Source organism: Tachyglossus aculeatus, chromosome 16 (assembly GCF_015852505.1).
Source record: "Tachyglossus aculeatus isolate mTacAcu1 chromosome 16, mTacAcu1.pri, whole genome shotgun sequence".
Taxonomy (NCBI): Eukaryota; Metazoa; Chordata; class Mammalia; order Monotremata; family Tachyglossidae; genus Tachyglossus; species Tachyglossus aculeatus.
The window spans coordinates 7,007,014-7,026,345 of record NC_052081.1 but is presented as its reverse complement, the minus strand read 5'-3'; the positions used below and the strand labels follow the sequence as shown (position 1 = coordinate 7,026,345).

The 19,332-nt window shown below is 42.7% G+C and overlaps 1 protein-coding gene across 10 annotated transcripts in view; it reads right to left on the bottom strand.

Moving 5' to 3' along the window:
• DNM3 (dynamin 3) overlaps window positions 1-19,332 on the bottom strand; it is a 346,807-nt gene that overhangs the window by 107,989 nt on the left and 219,486 nt on the right. For all 10 annotated transcript variants that reach the window (XM_038758051.1, XM_038758053.1, XM_038758044.1 and 7 more), the window contains one exon: window positions 9,165-9,274. In XM_038758051.1, coding sequence (XP_038613979.1) covers window positions 9,165-9,274 — 110 coding nt within the window. The remainder of the gene's footprint in view (window positions 1-9,164; window positions 9,275-19,332) is intronic.

Genomic DNA, 19,332 nt, shown 5'->3' with positions numbered 1-19,332 from the left:
AAGTGCCAATCAGCAAATAGTTTTACGGGAAATAGGTGGGGAATAGGGAAAGTGTTTGTTCTGAAATCCTAGAAGAAAAGTAAACTTGCTGGGAAAGACAAAATTTCTTTTTGGTTCTTGAACTTGACACAGCCGGCTTGGGCTCATTCATCAATGCAGTCCTTACTGTTTGCGAGGGCTTAATGTACGGTGACCAAAAATCCTGGCTGGCAGTACTAGTTGTTGCAAATACAACACGAGGCTAAATCATCGGGAAAAGGGGAATTGGAGCCAAGCTGTTGATTCAGCCCTATCGACTCCTTTGCTTTCAACCCAAAAGGCTTCCGAGGAGATAGCAGTGTCTCATTTTGCTAGACAAATCGACCTATTTTACATGCATGTGCCTTAAACACAGGGAATCCTTCCTCACCTTTTAATGGCTTTGGGCATGGTTGGAAATATCAGCCAGCTAACCTTCCCTCTAAAGAGTCAGGAATTTTAATCTATATGGGACATCGAACTGTAATTTCAATTCATGGCTTAATTTAAAAAGCAATGAGCAGAATTTAAATTGATTGCTTCAAGCCACAGACTTTTCCTACACCAGCAATTATGTTCCCTTTCAGAAGAATTTATCTTAGCTGTGAAATCAATTGTCTCAGGCCTCGTTCAGGAAAACATTTCCAAATCACATTTGATTTCTGTCACGGTACTACCAGCGTCTGGAATAAATCAAACTGGCAGACATTATATGTTGTCCTATCCACCTCCCTTCAGCCTGCCATTTTAAACTTCTTTTTCCTAGCCTCTTCAGTGAACCTGGGGCTCTTCCAGTAATGGCATTTCACAACTGGAGAGCCTTTTATGCATAGAAAGACCAAAAAAAAAAAAGGGGGGGGGGGGAACTGTAGGGGACATAATCAGGAAACTATTGAAATGTGCACTATCAGAACCATATGTTTGCAGCATACCTCTACAGTGAGAGACTGTGAAAAGAAGAAAGAACCCACCAAGTTTTCTGATTAAAAGGAGACTTGGCTTTAACAACTGTAGGCCGAAATATGCTTTTGCGTGTATGCTAAACACATTCTCCTTCCATATCCCAGAGTGTGTCACTTTAGATTTATAGAGGGGAGTAAACGTGACTCTAATGCTGCGGATCTACCATAGCTTCCAAAGCCCTATGCCGCACAAACTTTGTAGCTCTAGCAAAAACCGCTAAAGGAACCACATGTTTAAGGATGGAAAATACTGTAGTGCCTAGTACAGTCCTGACTTTGGCCATACTGTTTCTCATCCTCCTTAACGTTCTATTTTTTCCACTACCTACAGATGAAAGAAAACTTTCATGGTCTGGAATTCCCTGTAGTTTGTCAATATTCAGTGGAGGAATGTAGTCTTGGCAAGGTTTAGAGTACAAACCTATCACCTATTTCTGAATTATGCCTGTAAAATGATATTTAAAATGGATTTTCATTATGGCCTCATTCATAAAAGTTTGTGATCCATAACAAGATGATACTGGGGGCCTGTATCCTATTCCTGCACCACCACAACCTAGTTCTATGGATTATAAATTTGTCTCGGGGAATAATTTTCAGATTATTTATGATGACTTGGAGGGAAAATATTATACTCCTTTCCCTTCTAGATATAAATGATGTTCTCATTCATCACTGAACTCTGAAGTCTCAATATATCAATATCATTCTGAGTTCCTGTGTGCAAAGCACTCACTGTGGGCAGGGAATGTGTCTGTTCTATTGTACTATCCCAAGTGCTTAGTACAATGATCCGCATACAGTAAGTGCTCAATAAATATGATTGAATGAATTAATGAATACAGAGTTAAAAGACATGATCCCTGCCCTCAAACAACTTACAATTTAGTGTGTGGGGAAGACAGACACAAACTAATTACAGATTGAAAATGAGATTGGAAAAATTGATATGTGGAGAAATGAGTGCTTCAGTAGTAGAGTAGATTTGCCTAAATGTATAGAAGTGCAATGGGTAGTTGAGAGTGCAAAAGTCCAGAGAGAAGCAGCATGGCCTAGTGGATAGAGCACTGGCCTGAGACTCCAAAGGACCTGGGTTATAATCCTGGCTCTGCCACTTGCCTGCTGTGTGACTTTGGACAAGTCATCTCACTTCTCTGTGCCTCAGTTACCTCGTTTGTAAAATGGGGATTAAGGCTGCAAGCCCCATGTGGGACATGGACTGTGTCCAATCTGATTAGCTTGTGTCTATCGCAGTGCTTAGTACAGTGCCTGGAACATAGTAAGTGCTTGACAAATACCATAAATAAAAAAGGGGTACAAAACTGATGAAGTGGCAGTTAGGAGGGTATGACTTGGGACCAAGAAAAATCACTGTGGAAGTCCTCCTAGAGGCAGTGGGTTTTGAGGAGGGTTTGAAAATAGGGGGAGACCTTTGTTCTGGCAGATTTGAAGGGGGAAGTCGAGGTGGGAGGAAGGGCAGTGAATGGGAGGCAGGAGAGTGGAGAATGAGCCACAGAGAGAAGGTAAGCTGCAGAGGAATGAAGAATGCAAGCTGGAGTACAGTGGGAGAAGAGACTGGTTGAGAGGGAGAGAGCTGTTGGAGCACCTTAAAGCCAAAGGTCAGGAGTTTCTGCTTGATGTGGAGAGAAATGAGCCGCCATTTGACGTTTCTGAGGTTTAGAAGGTCCCCTCAGAGCTAAAAGGCAGCAGAGGGAAGGAACCTGGCCTAATGGATAAAGCAGGGGCCTGGGAGCCAGAGGACCTGAGTTCTAATCCCAGCTTTATTGCTTGCCTACTCTAGGATCCTTGGGCAAGTCACTGAGTTCTCTATGCTTCAGTTTCCTCTACTGTAAAATGGGGATTTAATATTTGTTCTCCCTCCTACTCGACTGTGAGCCTCTTGTGGGACAGGTACTATGTCCCACCTGATTAACTTGCATCCACCCAGGCATTTAAAATAGTACTTGTCACATAGTAAGCGTTGAACAAATACCACTAAAAAAACCAGAGGCTGATATATATCTCCCATCCACAGAAATTGGATATCCTTATCAGCAGCAATTACTGAGCACCTATTGCATGGTCTAAGGGATACATCACAGTCCTGGGAGTCGGAAGGACCTGGGTTCTAATCCTGGCTCTGCCATCTGTCAGCCATGAGACTTTGGGAAAGTCACTTGGCCTCTCTGCACCTAAATTACCTCAACTGTAAAATGGGGATTAAGACTGTGAGCGCCCTGTGGGACACGGATGGTGTCCAACCTGATTAGTTTGTATCTACCCCAGCACTTAGAACAGTTCTCGACGTGTAGCAAGCGCTTAACAAATTCCATCATCAATCTATTGTATACAGAGCATATCGTATTTGGGGTACGCCTGAAAGAAGTTCAAGATGAAATCTCCATCCTTGAGGAGCTTTAATGAACTCGTTGGGGGCAGGGATGGTCTCTCTTTATTGCTGCATTGTTCTTTCCCAAGCGCTTAGTACTGTGCTCTGCACCCAGTAAGCATTCAATAAATATGACTGAATGAATGAATAGGAATAGGGTGACCGTCCATCTAGTTTTGTACTGGACAGTAATGTTTTCAGTTGGCCTATCCTTTATCCGTATGAATTTAGCACTGGACTCCTTTATGTCCAGTATTGCTATTTTCAGCATTCAGTTTCCCTCCTGCTTCCATGTCTTATACTTTGGAAGTAGCACCCGTGCTCAGAGGGGCCTGGGGAAAGGAACACAAAATCTCCAAAGTAGAAAACGTTCTAGGTCCGAGAGATCTAACATAATTCCACCAAATGGAACTTACAACTCCATCATGTTACAGAATGTATCTTGGGTGATACACATGACATCATGTGTGGGTCTCTGGGTTTCATATTTTAGAGAGCCATCACTGACCACTCGAGATAGAAGCATCCCTAAAACCTCGCTGAATAAAGCAAATCAGAATGAATCTATCACCAAAGCTAACGTGAAAGAACAATGTTTTCTTTTTTAAATAACAAAAGAAAACCCAGAGAGAATATTCAGGAATCACCAAGTAGCTGTCTCACAAGCCACTTGGGAGAAACAGATCCTAGAAACCAACATACCTTGGACCAAGTGGCCCTTAGCATCACCTCAGAGTTGCATAACTTCTGGGGAGAGCCAAGACCAGACAACTCAAATAATCCATTAGATGGGGTTCTACTGATTGTATGTCACCTACTGTCCCAGTGGCAAATGAAACCAAAGAATCAGATGAACACGTAGAAGCATCACAGCCATTCATCAAAAAAGCCCAGAAATCACTTATTCTGGAGTTTGAGTGTGGCTTGCCACGGTATGATTGTGAGAGGAAAACATGGGAAAGATAGTAGATTCTAGAGTTGTGACTCTCCTGCCACTTTTGGAAATAAATCCGAGATGCAGCGTGGCTCAGTGGAAGGAGCATGGACCTTAGAGTCAGAGGACCTGGGTTCTATTCCTGGCCCTACCACTTGTCTGCTGTGTGACATTGGGCAAATCACCTAACTTCTCTGTGCCTCCATTAACTCATCTGTAAAATACGGATTAAGACTGTGAGTCCTATGTGGGACAGGGAGTGTGTTCAACTGGATTATTTTGTACCTGCCCCAGCTCTTACCACAGTGCCTGGCACTTCGTAAGCACTTAACAAACACCATATAGAAATTTTAAAAATAATTCAGAAGGATTCTGGAATGATTATCTTTACAGAAAACTTTATGTAGGCTTAACTCATCATCTGAATGTAAAGCACATTCGCCTTGATAGCTGAAGTCACTGCTACCAGGAATCAGACCTTTCATTTAAGAAAATCCAGCTCCAAAAAAACCTGTTTAGAATGGCTCAAAAAGAAGTTTCACCAGCCTAGTAAAGGTTGCATTAATATTCCATGACACTGAGTCCTTTTTAAGGGAGGATGTTAAATGCATCAATTCCCATACACACCTGATGATTAGGAGCCACAGAGAAGCCATTTCACTCTTTATAGTGGAAAGCTGAAATAGCAACAAAATGAGCTCGTAGCAACCAAGTCTGTCACTCGGGTTGAAGAAGTAATTTATCGGTGGCATGGGGGTGGGAGGGTGAATGGGTGGAAAGGAAAAGGAGTGAGGAGGAACTAATGAAGAAAGGGGACGTGTACTCCACCAAGGGCTTAGTATAGGGCTCTGCCCACAGCAAACGCTCAATAAATACCACTGATTGATTGATTTGCAGCTCCAGGAAACATTAAGTTCTGCCAAAACATGTTCCCTCTAAATGTCCTGGCTAGAATGTTGTTAAGGAAATTAAGGGGTGTTCAGTGAGCCTATTTAGTTATGCCATACCTCTGCATCAGAAGAAATGGTTGGGCTTATGGTCTCAAAAGAGGTGAGCAGCACAGCACAGGTTTTCCTTAACGTGGGGATTTACAAAAACACACCCCTCAGGTTCGAGGAGAACTGGATGTATTTCAAACATCTGCTTGGAAGGTCCAGAATCGTATCATTTCTATTTTCTTTTTCGAGACCTCTGCCTGATAAAACCAGCCATTCAGGTCCACTCCGGTGAGGCCCTGGTGAGCTGGGTGCTTTAAGATTTCCAGATGGAGGGACTCTGTTGCCTTCACTCTCAGCTGGTTTATAATACAATCAGGGCTCCAACTAGCCTGTTATTAAACTTCACTATTTGCTCAAGTTTAATCAGAGTTCTTGCTTACAGAAATGAGATCATACAGGAAATGGGACTCCTCCTTCAAAGACCAGAACAGAGGCACAGTTTTTCTACGAATGCTACTTGAGCACTGGTCCGGTCCCAAACTGACAGACGTCTCCAAGATACAGAAATTTTTTGACTACTTTGGCGTCAGTAAACATGACTCCCCTACAATCAAAGATATAGGGTTCCCTATCATCATTGATGCTTTCTTGAGCAGAGAACTGAAAAGGCACTGAGAAAATTAGAGAGGAGAGAGAGGAAGGCAGTAATTGTTCCCAAGTGAAGGAGACCAAATAAATTGACCAGCATTAAAATATCAAGAGGGGAGAACAACTGTCAGCAGCTGAGAGGATTCCACTCTCCACTCCCAGCTTCACATCCTCCAGGAAGATTGCTTGATAATTTCCTTAAAAGCCTTAATGGATTGTTCCTAAACTCTGCACTGTGGAGTAAACACCTCCATGAGACAGGAAGTCTCTCTTGGCAAGGAGCCTCTTCTCTATCTGAACTGGAGGAGGAAGGGACATGAAGAGGTGGTGACAAGAGGGAGGAGGAGAGAGTGGGAAAGAGGTCTTCCCTCACATGCCCCCCATCAATTTGGACAACCCTGTGGCCTTATGTTTCTACTCTTCTCCCCTTTCCCAATGACAGTTTCCACATGGGTCACTTCACTAATGACTCCTGCCTGAGAAGCAGAGTTGCCGAGTGGGAAGATCACAGGCCTGATAGTCAGAGGACCTGGGTTCTAATCCCAGCTCTGCTACCTGCCTGCTGTGTGACCCTGGGCAAGACACACCTTCTCTGGGTCTCAGTTCCCTCATCTGTAAAATGAGGATTAAATACCTGTTCTCCCTCCTACTTGTGTCTGACCACCTTGGGTAAGTCACTTAACTCCTCTGTGCCTCAGTTTCCTCAATTGTAAAATGGGGATTCAATACCTGTCCTCCCTCCTACTTAGACTATGAGCCCCATGTGGGACAAGGGACTGTGTCCAATCTGATTAACTTGTATTCATTCATTCAATCGTATTTATTGAGCATTAATGTGTGCAGAGCACTGTACTAAGCACTTGGGAAGTACAAATCGGCAACATATAGAGACGGTCCCTACCCAACAGTGGGCTCATAGTCTAGAAGAACTTGTACCTTGTATCTAAAACTTGTATCTATCCTCTTGCTTAGAACAGTGCTTGACAGTGATTAATAAATATTATTATTATCTCAGCACTCAGAATCATTCTTGACACATAGCAAGTGCTTAACAAATACCACAATTATTATTTTTATTACCTCCCTAATCCTCGGATGAATTTCCAGGGGATACAGGTAGTGAAACTATAATATTAAACTCGTTGTGGGCAGGGAATGTGTCTGTTTATTGTTGCACTGTACTCTCCCAAGCTTAGTTCAGTGCTCTGCACATAGTAAGCGCTCAATAAATACAATCAATCAATCAATCAATCAATCGTATTTATTGAGCGCTTACTATGTGCAGAGCACTGTACTAAGCACTTGGGAAGTACAAATTGGCATCACATAGAGACAGTCCCTACCCAACAGTGGGCTCACAGTCTAAAAGGGGGAGACAGAGAACAGAACCAAACATACCAACAAAATAAAATAAGTAGGATAGAAATGTACAGGTAAAATAAATAAATAAATAAATAAATAGAGTAATAAATATGTACAACCATATATACATATATACAGGTGCTGTGGGGAAGGGAAGGAGGTAAGACGGGGGGATGGAGAGGGGGATGAGGGGGAGAGGAAAGAAGGGACTCAGTCTGGGAAGGCCTCCTGGAGGAGGTGAGCTCTCAGCAGGGCCTTGAAGGGAGGAAGAGAGCTAGCTTGGCGGATGGGCAGAGGGAGGGCATTCCAGGCCCGGGGGATGACGTGGGCCGGGGGTCGACGGCAGGACAGGCGAGAGCGAGGTACAGTGAGGAGATTAGCGGTGGAGGAGCGGAGGGTGCGGGCTGGGCTGGAGAAGGACAGAAGGGAGGTGAGGTAGGAGGGGGCGAGGTGATGGACAGCCTTGAAGCCCAGGGTGAGGAGTTTCTGCCTGATGCGCAGATTGATCGGTAGCCATTGGAGGTTTTTGAGGAGGGGAGTAATATGTCCAGAGCGTTTCTGGACAAAGATAATCCGGGCAGCAGCATGAAGTATGGATTGAAGTGGAGAGAGACACGAGGATGGGAGATCAGAGAGAAGGCTAGTGCAGTAGTCCAGACGGGATAGGATGAGAGCTTGAATGAGCAAATCATTCAAATTCAAATCAATCAAATGAATGAATTAATGAGGGTTTGAAATTTGGGTTGTTGGGTGCCAGTGGGCAAATAGCCACTTAGCAGCCCATCCCTACTAGCCTGCTGATTGTGGCACTTGAGGGAGAGACCGTGTTGACCGGCCCTGCGGTGGTACTCTCCCTTGTGTGCCACTCATTAGCTGGCAGCCCGGTTTGTTCCCTCAACTAGCAGTCAGTCCTCCCTGATCCTGAGAACTCAGACTTCACAGCTGAAGGCCAGAATGTCGGCAAGGGCTGAGCTTGTCCTAGGAGCAAATTCTGCAGGCAGCTGACAGGATGGAGTACACCCCAAACTGAAAGAACACTCCACCTGAAAAGGTACTCTCATGTTCCAGGCATAATATTGTCTGCTAGTGTTTTTTGTTTTCTTTTTTAATGGTGTTTGTTAAGCACTTACTCTTTGTGAGGTGGTGGGGTGGATACAAGCTAATCAGGTTGGAGGAGGTCCATGTCCCTGATGGGATTCACAGTCTCAATCCCCACTTTACAGATGAAATAACTGAGGCACCAAGAAGTTAAATGACTTTCCCAGGGTCACAAAGACGCAAGTAGCAGAGCCGGGATTAGAACCCAGGTCCTTTTGACTCACAGGTCCGTGCTCTATCCACTAGACCACACTGCTTCCCCAGGATTCTGCTCCTCTTTTCCTCCAATTTTAATCACACGTTTATTTCCTTTCCCTTAAACTCATAAGGCAATTCTTAACAGGAGCTCGGAGTAATCCCAGTAGAGTATATTCCCTGGAGACTGAAACAGGACCTATATCTATAAATTCAAAGATCCACCTTTACTGTCTCTTCTAAGACCTCATTTAAACAAAATCTATCCACTTTGGATAATGGTTATTAAAATTAAAAACCTTAATAATTGTAGAAATATTAAATTTACTTTAAGGAAGGCATACTTTGGGTGAATTAGGTTTGGTATTTCTGACAGAAGGGAAATAAATTAAATGACTTCAGAAGCTCTCTCTCGGTCTTAGGATTTAAGTTACTCCAAACTGCAAATCAAGGTGGAGGATGAAAATGTGAAAAATCAATGCTAGCAAAATGATTAAAATGATGACCAGTAAGAGAAGGACACTACATCTCATTTGCAGTGGAATCTACTGGAAATACAGTCCTTAAACCATGGTCATCAGGAAAACGTGTGAAAGGAGTAGCAGGCTCTATTTTCTTACCTTTGCTCCGTGTTAAAGAGTGCAAAGATATGCTTGCTGGACATAAAGCTCTTTTCTACATCTCGTACTTTCAGGTTATCCAAGGGAAGCATGTATTTCTTCTCTTTTTCCTATTAAAAACAAAAAACAGGAGAAAACTTGGCTCTTAGAAAGAGTCTCCAGTGTTTCAGAAGAAATTCAACAATGGAATCTTAGTCTTAGCTACAGTACCTTGAAAATCAGGCGGAACTACCAAGGTACAATAAAATACCTCCATTTGAAGAACCTAGCGATGCTCAACATATGGTACCGGGAAGAAAGAGTATGGGGAGAAGAGAGTGGGAGAGTCAAAAGGGAAGGAGGGAGGGATCAGAGGACGAAGGCAACATATGGCCCTCCATCTTTTCCCCCTTTTAGAGGGTCCCCTCAGATGTTTTAAAATGTTAGTTTGATATTAAGAATGGAACCATCTGCTAATATTTAACAGAAATGTTCTGGTCCTAATTCAATGAGAAATGCCAGATGGGTTTCATTTCATATTTTATCTGCAGCATAAGCGGTTTCGATAGGCAGGGCTGGAAACACGAGGACATCCGTGCATAGTGCCCCCACACTCTGAGACAGAGTTCAGAGGGGATCTCCCTGAGTTGGGTCGATGTGAAATGAAATGTGAAACCGGCAGAAAGATATTTCTTAAAATGGCTGATCTCCTTGGAAACAGACAGCTCAGAAGTTAACTCAAACCAACGTGCTTTAGAATTGTCCGGGGTTCGTGGAAGGAAATGGTCTATGAAGTGAAATGGGTTGCTGATGGGACAAAACCATTATTGTAGAACTTAATGGAAAGTTAAGTTTCCCAGAGGAACTTCACTTCCTTAGGAAAGTAAAAGAGTTGCCTTTTATTCGCGTGTCTACCTACTTCCGGACCCACAACACTCTAATTAGGAACCCCAAATTACACTTCAGTAATTTCACAACCAACATCCTTGTGAGTGGGGGAGCCAGATTCTAATCTTGGCTCCGCCACTTCTCCGCTGTGTGACCTTGGGCAAGTCACTTGACTTCTCTGTGCCTCAGTTACCTCATCCGTAAAATGGGGATTGAGACTGTGAGCCCCACGTGGGGCAGGATCTGTGTCCAACCCGATTTGCTTGTATCCACCCCAGCGCTTAGTACCTTGCCTGGCATGTAGTAAGTGCTTAACAAATACCACAATTATTATTATTATTAATTTGTGTACTGCTACTACACTTCTAGACTGTGAGCCCACTGTTGGGTAGGGACTGTCTCTATATGTTGCCAGCTTGTACTTCCCAAGCGTTTAGTACAGTGCTCTGCACACAGTAAGTGCTCAATAAATATGATTGATTGACTGATTTACGGATCCTTAGAATTGGCCACTTGTAAAACTCTGAAAATAATCAGTCTGGAAAAGCCTTGAGGCCCCGTCAGTTCTCTTGGTGCTCATGGCAGGTGGCCAGCCACAACACTCACAAAAACAAAAAAACAAAACTGATCTCACGTGCATTACACCAGCACCTGGCTTAACATGACAGTGTCATTTGGATGCCATGTTTGTGGAAGCCCACCTGATTCCATCTAAACTTCAAGCATTTCTCCAGGATACCCTGGCCTTCCCAAACTACTTCAGCATCACTGTTCCCCATTCAAGATCCTTCCTGGCTCTAGACCTCAGCAACAGGAGTCACGGCAGAAGAAGGCTTGGTGTTGAAAATATAAATGTTGGACAAAAGGCGCCCCGTGCCGAATCTGTACTGGACAGCATAAAACCTGACGACTGGCTTACATCCTGACAGGTCGGTCTGGGGGTGGAGATAATAATAATAATAAATAATAATAGTATTTGTTAAGCGCTTACTATATGCCAAACACTTTTCTAAGTGCTGGGGTAGATACAAGGTAATCAGGTTGTCCCACGTGGGGCTCACAGTCTTCGTCCCCATTTTACAGATGAGGTAACTGAGGCACACAGAAGTCAAGTGACTTGCCCAAAGTCACACCGCTGACAAGTGGAAGAGCCAGGATTTGAACCCATGATCTCTGACTCCCAAACCCGTACTCTTTCCTCTAAGCCATGCTGTTTGGGACCGCCTACTGTTCAGAGTGGCCCTGGGTGGATCAGTACAGACCTGAATCATTATCAGTCCAGATGATTCTTTTGATCGTTTGGTTTCTGAGGCCCCGGCCTGCTCTACACAAGCCCAGGGGGCTGACTTGGTGCTGGCTCTGCTGCGTTACTGTGCCCCCACCTTAAAGCCGCCTAAATAAACGTGGACTGAACCAGGCTCAGGACTACCATGGGGCCCGGGGCCTGGCCAAATCCCACCCCATGCCCAACTCGGAGATGGGGGAAGATTGCGGAGGGTGAAAGTTCACTAGGAAATTCATCCTATGGCAATCGATTTGTTCTGGACTTCCATTCCATTGTATATATGTATATATGTTTGTACATATTTATTACTCTATCTATTTATTTTACTTGTACATATCTATTCTATTTATTTTATTTTGTTAGTATGTTTGGTTTTGTTCTCTTTCTCCTCCTTTTAGACTGTGAGCCCACTGTTGGGTAGGGACTGTCTCTATATGTTGCCAATTTGTACTTCCCAAGCACTTAGTACAGTGCTCTGCACACAGTAAGTGCTCAATAAATACGATTGATGATGAAGATGATGATGATTCAACATACATATACCCTTTGTGTTAGTTTAGGTTATACCTGCAGTCTTTAGTTATAATGCTTTATTCACATCTTGGGAATATGATGGAAATTTTTTTTTTCTTCAGTGATCGGGGGTATTTAGGAGAAATTCCAAAATCCTGCAGCACCTTGCTCCAGCCCTATCACACATATGCCTCCCATTGCATACCGCCTGCCACTGCCTAGTGCATAAAGTTACTTGGCTGAGGGCTGAGGGTGGGCCAGAACATGGCTGAGGGCTCAGAAAAAAGGAAACATACGTGGCACCAGAATGAGGACCAGATCTGAGGAGTACGAGAACACATAAAGCTTGGGGATATATGTATGTATGTGTATGTGCATATATTAATGTACCATCCATTTCAACCTTTTGGAATGAAGCATTTGCCTTTTAATGGGAAATCTGCATTTCATCGTAAAGATGGAACACAACGTCCTTGGCTTAGTTATTCTCCAGAGAAGCCGGCACTTTTTGTTTGTACTGTATGCTTAGCAGAGAGTAAAGAGACGAATTCCAGGAAATTTTTGTCACGCATGAAAGCCTGGAGGAATACATACGTGCAGACAGAGGAACGAGAAATACATAACCTCTACTTAAAGTGTTCTGAAAACAACATAATGAAAACTTTGGGAGGTAACACAACCAAACTCACATTTCCCAATCAGGAATCCTGAAGCAGGAACAAGTAAAAGGAAAAAAAAAGAAGCAGTATGAAACTGGGGGGTAGATGTAATTAAAGTCATCAGTAAAGAAAGGCTCCGTTTCCAGGAAGTAAAAGAATTGGGCACTGGTTTAAGCAATGAAATCACATATCATGGGACATTGCTTAAATTCCTGTTTATTTTGGGAAAGTACAATGCCCTGTTCTTAGAATACCTTGAACGGGTATTCACCAGGACAAAGAAAAACAGTAGGGGAAGAAAATTTTCTGAAACAACAGTGAATGAGGCTGGGCTACTCCGTCGGTGGCTTTCAGCAGAGTATGTCTCAATTAAATTGAAAAAAGGCCAACTGAGGGCTCTGATTAAGGACCCGGCTACTTTTCCTGATAATGCTTTGGAATGGGCAAGCCCCGTTTTCATGGCTTGTGGTAGCAGCCGCCAACATACAATGGCATTCAAAACTGATTCTGATTGCCTGTGGCACTTTCCAAAAAGCATTATGGAGAGGGCTCCTATTATAATAGTAGTAATAATAATAATAATAATAGTGGTATTTGTTAAGCGCTTACTATGTATCAAGCCCTGTACTAAGCCCTGAAGTGGATATAGGATCATTTGGGATGGCCATAGACCCTGTTCCTCAGTGGGCTCACAATCTAAGCAAGAGGAAGAACAGGTACTGAATCCCCATTTTACAGATGAAGACACGAAGGCACAGAAAAGTGACTTGCCCAAAGTCACACAGCAGGCAAGTGGCAGAGCTGAGATTAGAACTCAGCCCCTGTGACTCCCAAGCTCGTGTGCTTTCCATTAGGTCACACCGCTTATACTTCTGACGTCTTAAAACCTTCATTTTCTTTTGGCTAAAGTAGAATTTGACTGGACTGTAGACTTGCTTTCAGGTATGTCAAACCTGTTTAAACACATCAATTGATATTCTGGGAGCTTAATACTCGAGTGGGCAGGGAATGTGTCTGTTTATTGTTGTGTTGTCCTCTCCCAAGTGCTTACTACAGTGCTTTGCACAGAGTAAGCACTCAATAAATACCCCTGAATGAATGAATAATAATGATAATAATAAAAACCATTTTGAATTTTTGTCATGCTTTTCTTCTCAAAGTACTTTCACACTAAATATCAGAGAAGTTTGCTAATATTACTAAGTTATGTCACCTGGAAAGGAAATCTGATCATCACCATCATCAACGGTATTTAGTTATTCAATCGTATTCATTAAGCACTTTACCATGTGCAGAGCACTGTACTACGCGCTCAGGAGAGTACTGTGCAACAGAGTTAGATATGTTCCCTGCCCACAACGAGCTTACAATCTACAGGGAGAGGCAGACATTAAGATAAATAATTTGTAATATGTTTATAGTCTACTTAAATTCAAACAGTAGGAAAAATAGCTTGCAGATTTTCTAGTATCAATCAATCATTCAATGGCATTTATTGAGTGCTTACCGTGCACAGAGAACTGAACAAAGCACTTGGGAAAAAACAATATGATAGAGTTGATAGAATTGATTGCTGCCCATGGAGGGCTTACAACCTAAAGGGGGAGAAAGACATGACATAAAATTATAGATAGGTAAATGGCAGAGTGAAACATAGGTACACAAGTGCTATGGGGCTGGAAACAGTGTAAATCTAAATGTTTATGGGGTACACAGTATGAAAACAATAAATACCTTTGACCAAGAATTCAGTGGTAGGAAAAATGATAGCCTATGTGAGAAATTTCCTTCCACAATTGCACACTTGAAAAAATGCATTTGAAATAAGATATTAATCTGAGACAAAATGTTCATAGTTCAATGGATACTGTTGTTGAAAATGTCAGAACTCAATTTAAAATGAGGTCATCATACCGCCTCTCGAGTAAATAATCTTTAGTTGTAAACTCTAATCTGCTTCATTTCACTTAAAAGATAATTTCAACAGTTACCAAGTGTAGTCTTGGTATCTGAAAGCTGAATTGAAAGACTTTATGAAGAAATTGGACAGATTGAAGCAATCACTCCTGAAAGACTACAAAGGCCCAAAAGGAGAGAAGCAAGGCCAAATATCATACTGAAGAGCCACAAGGACCACAAATTAGAGGGAAAATGTGATTACTTGGTACAATTGTTCAGGGTTGCTATAACATTTTAAAACATTCCAAATTTTATAGCAATGCTTCTGACAATATTTTCCTAGTTCATATAAGGGTTGCATGTAAAAAAAATGCCTCCACTTAAAAGAATTAAAAAACAAACTCAGAAATGGACACAGTGAAGAACCGTTGGATAATTTCATTTTTTATGCGCTTAAATTGTGCTATTTTAATATGCCCAAAACATGGTCAAATAACTGAAGGCACCCTAAGAAGCAAAACCTAAGTCAATTCATTCATTCATTCAATAGTATTTATTGAGAGCTTACTGTGTGCAGAGCACTGTACTAAGCGTTTGGGAATAATTTGGCATATCTAGTTTGAAGGTAAACATGAAGTCAACTTACCAAACTTCAGAAAAGGTGCTTATTATAATCAAGACACTGGACTTTAAAAATACATTAAGTGTGAAATATATTATCAATTACAGATATTTACTCATGGCCTACTGGATAGACCACGGGACTGGTAGTCAGAAGGACCTGGGTTCTAATCCCGGCTCCATTTGTCTGCTGTGTGACCTTGGGCAAGTCACTTCACTTCTCTGTGCCTCAATTCCCTCATCTGTAAAATGGGGATTAAGAGTGTGTGGGACACAGACTGTGATCAACCTGATTATTTTGTATCTACCCCAGTGCTTAGAACAATGTCTGACCCATAGTAAGTGCTTAACAGATACCATAAAAAAATTTAAAAAGCTAAAAAAAAACTGGAGCAAGAGGAAGACCATTGTCCCTTCTCCCTCTCCCACTGCATAGCCATTCACCCCAGGAAATGTTTTATGTGCCCTGAAATTCTGGTGAACATCTCACTCCAAAGCAGGCTTGCATTTCATATGGTGGAATATGTCATCTATATTTTCCACCCTTTGAGTTATCATTCTTTTTATTATCATGTTTATCGAGCCTTCTCGACCAAGATGAACGTGAGACCAAGCATCTGCTGGAGACCATGCATAATCAACATCGAGCATAGATCAATGATGAAAGGAACTCTGCCGGGAAAAAAGTGAGCTGCCAGTGCACCCAAGCTGCTGGCACAAGCCCGACTTGGCCAAGGGAAGGAGTAGTGGTGGATGGTGAAAACTAAAGACCTAGAAAGAGTAGCTTGACTGTAGAATGAAGCCCAGTGGTCCTAATAATAACGATGGTATTTGTTAAATGTTTACTATGTGCCCAGCAATGTTCTAAGCACTGGGGTCGATACAAGATAATCAGGTTGTCCCACATGGGGCTCACAGCCTTAATCCCCAATTTCCAGATGAGGTATCCGAGGCACAGAGAAGTTGAGGGACTTGCCCAAGGTCTCGGAACAGGCAAGTGGCAGAGCCGGGATTAGAACCCACGTCCTCTGACTCCCAAGCCCGTGCTCTGCCACTTAATAATAATAATAATGGCATTTATTAAGCACTTAGTATGTTCAAAGCACTGTTCTAAGCACTGGGGAGGTTACAAGATGATCAGGTTGTCCCACGAGGGGCTCACAGTCTTCATCCCCATTTTACAGACGAGGTAACTGAGGCCCAGAGAAGTTAAGTGACTTGCCCGAAGTCACACAGCTGACAACTGGCGGAGCCAGGATTTGAACCGCTGACCTCTGACTCCAAAGCCGGTGCTCTTTCCACTGAGCCACGCTGCTTCTCTACTTGCCTTCCGTGTGACTGTGGACAAATCACTTAACTTCTCTGTGCCTCTGTTTCTTCATCTGGAGAATGGGGATTAAATCCTATTCCCTCCTACTTAGATTGTGAGGTCTATGTGGACAGAGAATGTGCCCAACCTGATTATCCTCTAGACTGCATTCTCCTTGTGGTCAGGGAATTCCTGAACTACCTACATGTATTTGGTCTTGGGCTATGTATACTCACTACATATAAACTAGTCATATGTGGGTTCAGTGCAATGGTACATGTATGACCAATTTAAAATCTAAATCTCAGGGAAAAACAGAGGCTTTTGAAAAGTCCTGCATGCAACCAAATAAGGTCACCAAGATATGAGCAAAACAGAAAACAAATACCACATACCACGCAAGTTTAGAAAACATCACAGTCACATATGTCTCTCTACTAGCAATGCCTTGCATGAGTTAAATTTATGTATTGTCTGTACTTGTAGGTTTCTACCATGTTTAAATGTATTTTTCAATCACAAAGAAAGAAACAACAGTGCATCAGACTTCAGTAAAACATTCCAATATAATATATTGGGATGCAGCATGGCCTAGTGGATAGGACATGGGCCTGGGCATCAGAACTGATCAGTTTGGACACAGTCCGTGTCTGACATGGGGCTCACAATTTTAATCCCCATTTTACAGATGAGGTAACTGAGGCAACAGAGAAGGGAAGTGACTTGCACAATATCACGCAGTAGGCAAAAAGCAGACAGGTGATGGTGCCGGAATTAGAACCCAAATCTTTCAGATTCCCAGGCCCGTGCTCTATCCATTAGGCAACACTGCTTCTCTTGGGAGGGTACAATACAATAGAATTGGTAAGACATGTTCCCTGCCCTGGATAAGCTTACTTAATCAAATATAACTGAAAGAGAGATATGTGGAAAAGATTCAAAACTTCAAGTCCCCTCATCAAAACACAACTACCACCGGCTTCTTTCATCCTGACACAGAGGCATTATCTTAAAATGGCAGAAGTTATTTTAAAAGGCATTTTTTGTAGAATAGTCTGTTTTTCTGTGCATTAATACTAGTACTAATTCCATAACTGAATCTACACAAGACAATGAGAAGTACCAAGCTTACAGTAGTGGAGACAGGATTCATATCTCTAGTTTGAAAGCCTACCATTTCCACCTCCTACCGCCTCTGAGATGGCCTAACCTGAGCATGTTCACCATACTGACAGGTAGCAATTTAGCTTTTCCAGCCTCCATCTTGCTCCTCAGGGAAACCTCTGGGCAGGACAGTTTTGGTGGGAAGGTGAGTAGGACCCCTGAGCAATAAATGTCCATCAAATTGACTCCTAGGCCAGTCAGGAAGAAAATTTACACTGAAATGCATACTAAATTATTCAAGCCCTAAAGTGCAGAATTCAGAATTAAATGCGCTAATCAAATACCTCTAACTTGTGAGATAGCTTCAAGCTCTCAGAGAAGGCGGCCAATTCTGTGCAACTTTTTCAAACTTAATTCAGTTTGACTTTGCAGATACAAAATGCCCCTGTTGTCAGGAAAATCTCTAAGGTTTCTGCCCTCCAGAAGGTTGCCTTATCTCTTTTTGCCCTTTCAAATTTCCTGGAAAACAGTTTTTTTTTTTTTGCTCACATACACCTCTTAATCTTTCTGTCTCTGCTAGTGTTTAACTTGCATGTGTTATTTTAACTCTGTATGGAAGTTCAGGGAAGAGATTATATGAAAGGTGCTAGACAAATGAAAGTTGCATTGAGTCACGGCTGCCAGCTGCTCAAACAACACCCCATGGAGCCGCTCTGACATTTTCCTCGGGATTTGGAACACCAGATGATTTCTTATACCAGCAAGCCAGTCTTTAAGTCCATCAAGGTAAGCATCAGCATTTGGGGAGGTGGTATTTAACCTTCTGACGATTCCTCTCACCATCGAGAACACTGCTTAGCTTTGTCTGAAGTACATTAATTACTCATGAGAGCAAAAGAAGAGAATTGAAATTTATCAGCTTAGTAGATTCAGAGAAAGATGGCCTGTCTTCCAAAATTGCATTTTCACTATGTGCCATGGGTAGAATGTGATGGCCATTTCTGTGTATTGACAAGATATTCCTCTTGCATTGGCTTGTGTAGTTCAAGAACGGCTCCTTACCCTCCACCTTCTTCTCCTCAGCCTGGGAAATGCCAGGAGCTGTCTAGGTGATCCTGGGATCTCTTCCAAGGCTTGCCTTGGGGTAACCAAGACTGAGCTCTCCACTGGGATTGGAGATGAAAAATGGAGTGGACAGAGAACGGGGCAGGAATCCGGAAGGACCTCAGTTCTGATCCTAGCTCCCCCACTGGTCTGCTGTGTGACTTTGTTCAAGTCATTTCACTTCTCTGGGCCTCAGTTACTTTATCGGTTAAGGGGTTAAGACTGCGATCCCCATATGGGGCAGGGACTGTGCCCAAACTGATTAGCCTGTGTCTACCCCAGCACTTATTAATGTGCCAGTCACATGGTAAGCAATTAACAAATACCCTCCTCTCCCCTCAAAGAAAAGGTTCTAGAGTAACTAACAGCTAATGGATGCCTTTTTTATTTTAATGGCATTTGTTAAGTGCTTACTATATGCCAGGCACTTTTTCATATTATTTTTTAAGTACTTACAAAGCATCACTAATTTTTCCAAGCACTGGGGTAAATACAAGTTTAATCAGTGGCTCACAGTCCAAGTAGGAGTGCGGGACAGATGATTAATTCCCATTTTACAGTTGGGGAAACTGAGGCACAGAGAAGTTAAGTGACTTGCCCAAGGTAACACAGCAGACAAGTTGGTGGGGCAGGAAATAGAACCCAGGTCCTCTGATTCCCAGGCCCGTACTCTTTCCACTGGGCCACGCTGCTTCCCTGTGCCTTCTTAGATCACGATTATTGTCATATTATGGAATGGGTTTTATTCAAGTTAACTGTCACTGTTCAAACTTGATACAGCCAATCACTGTGGAGCGCCAGCAGGAG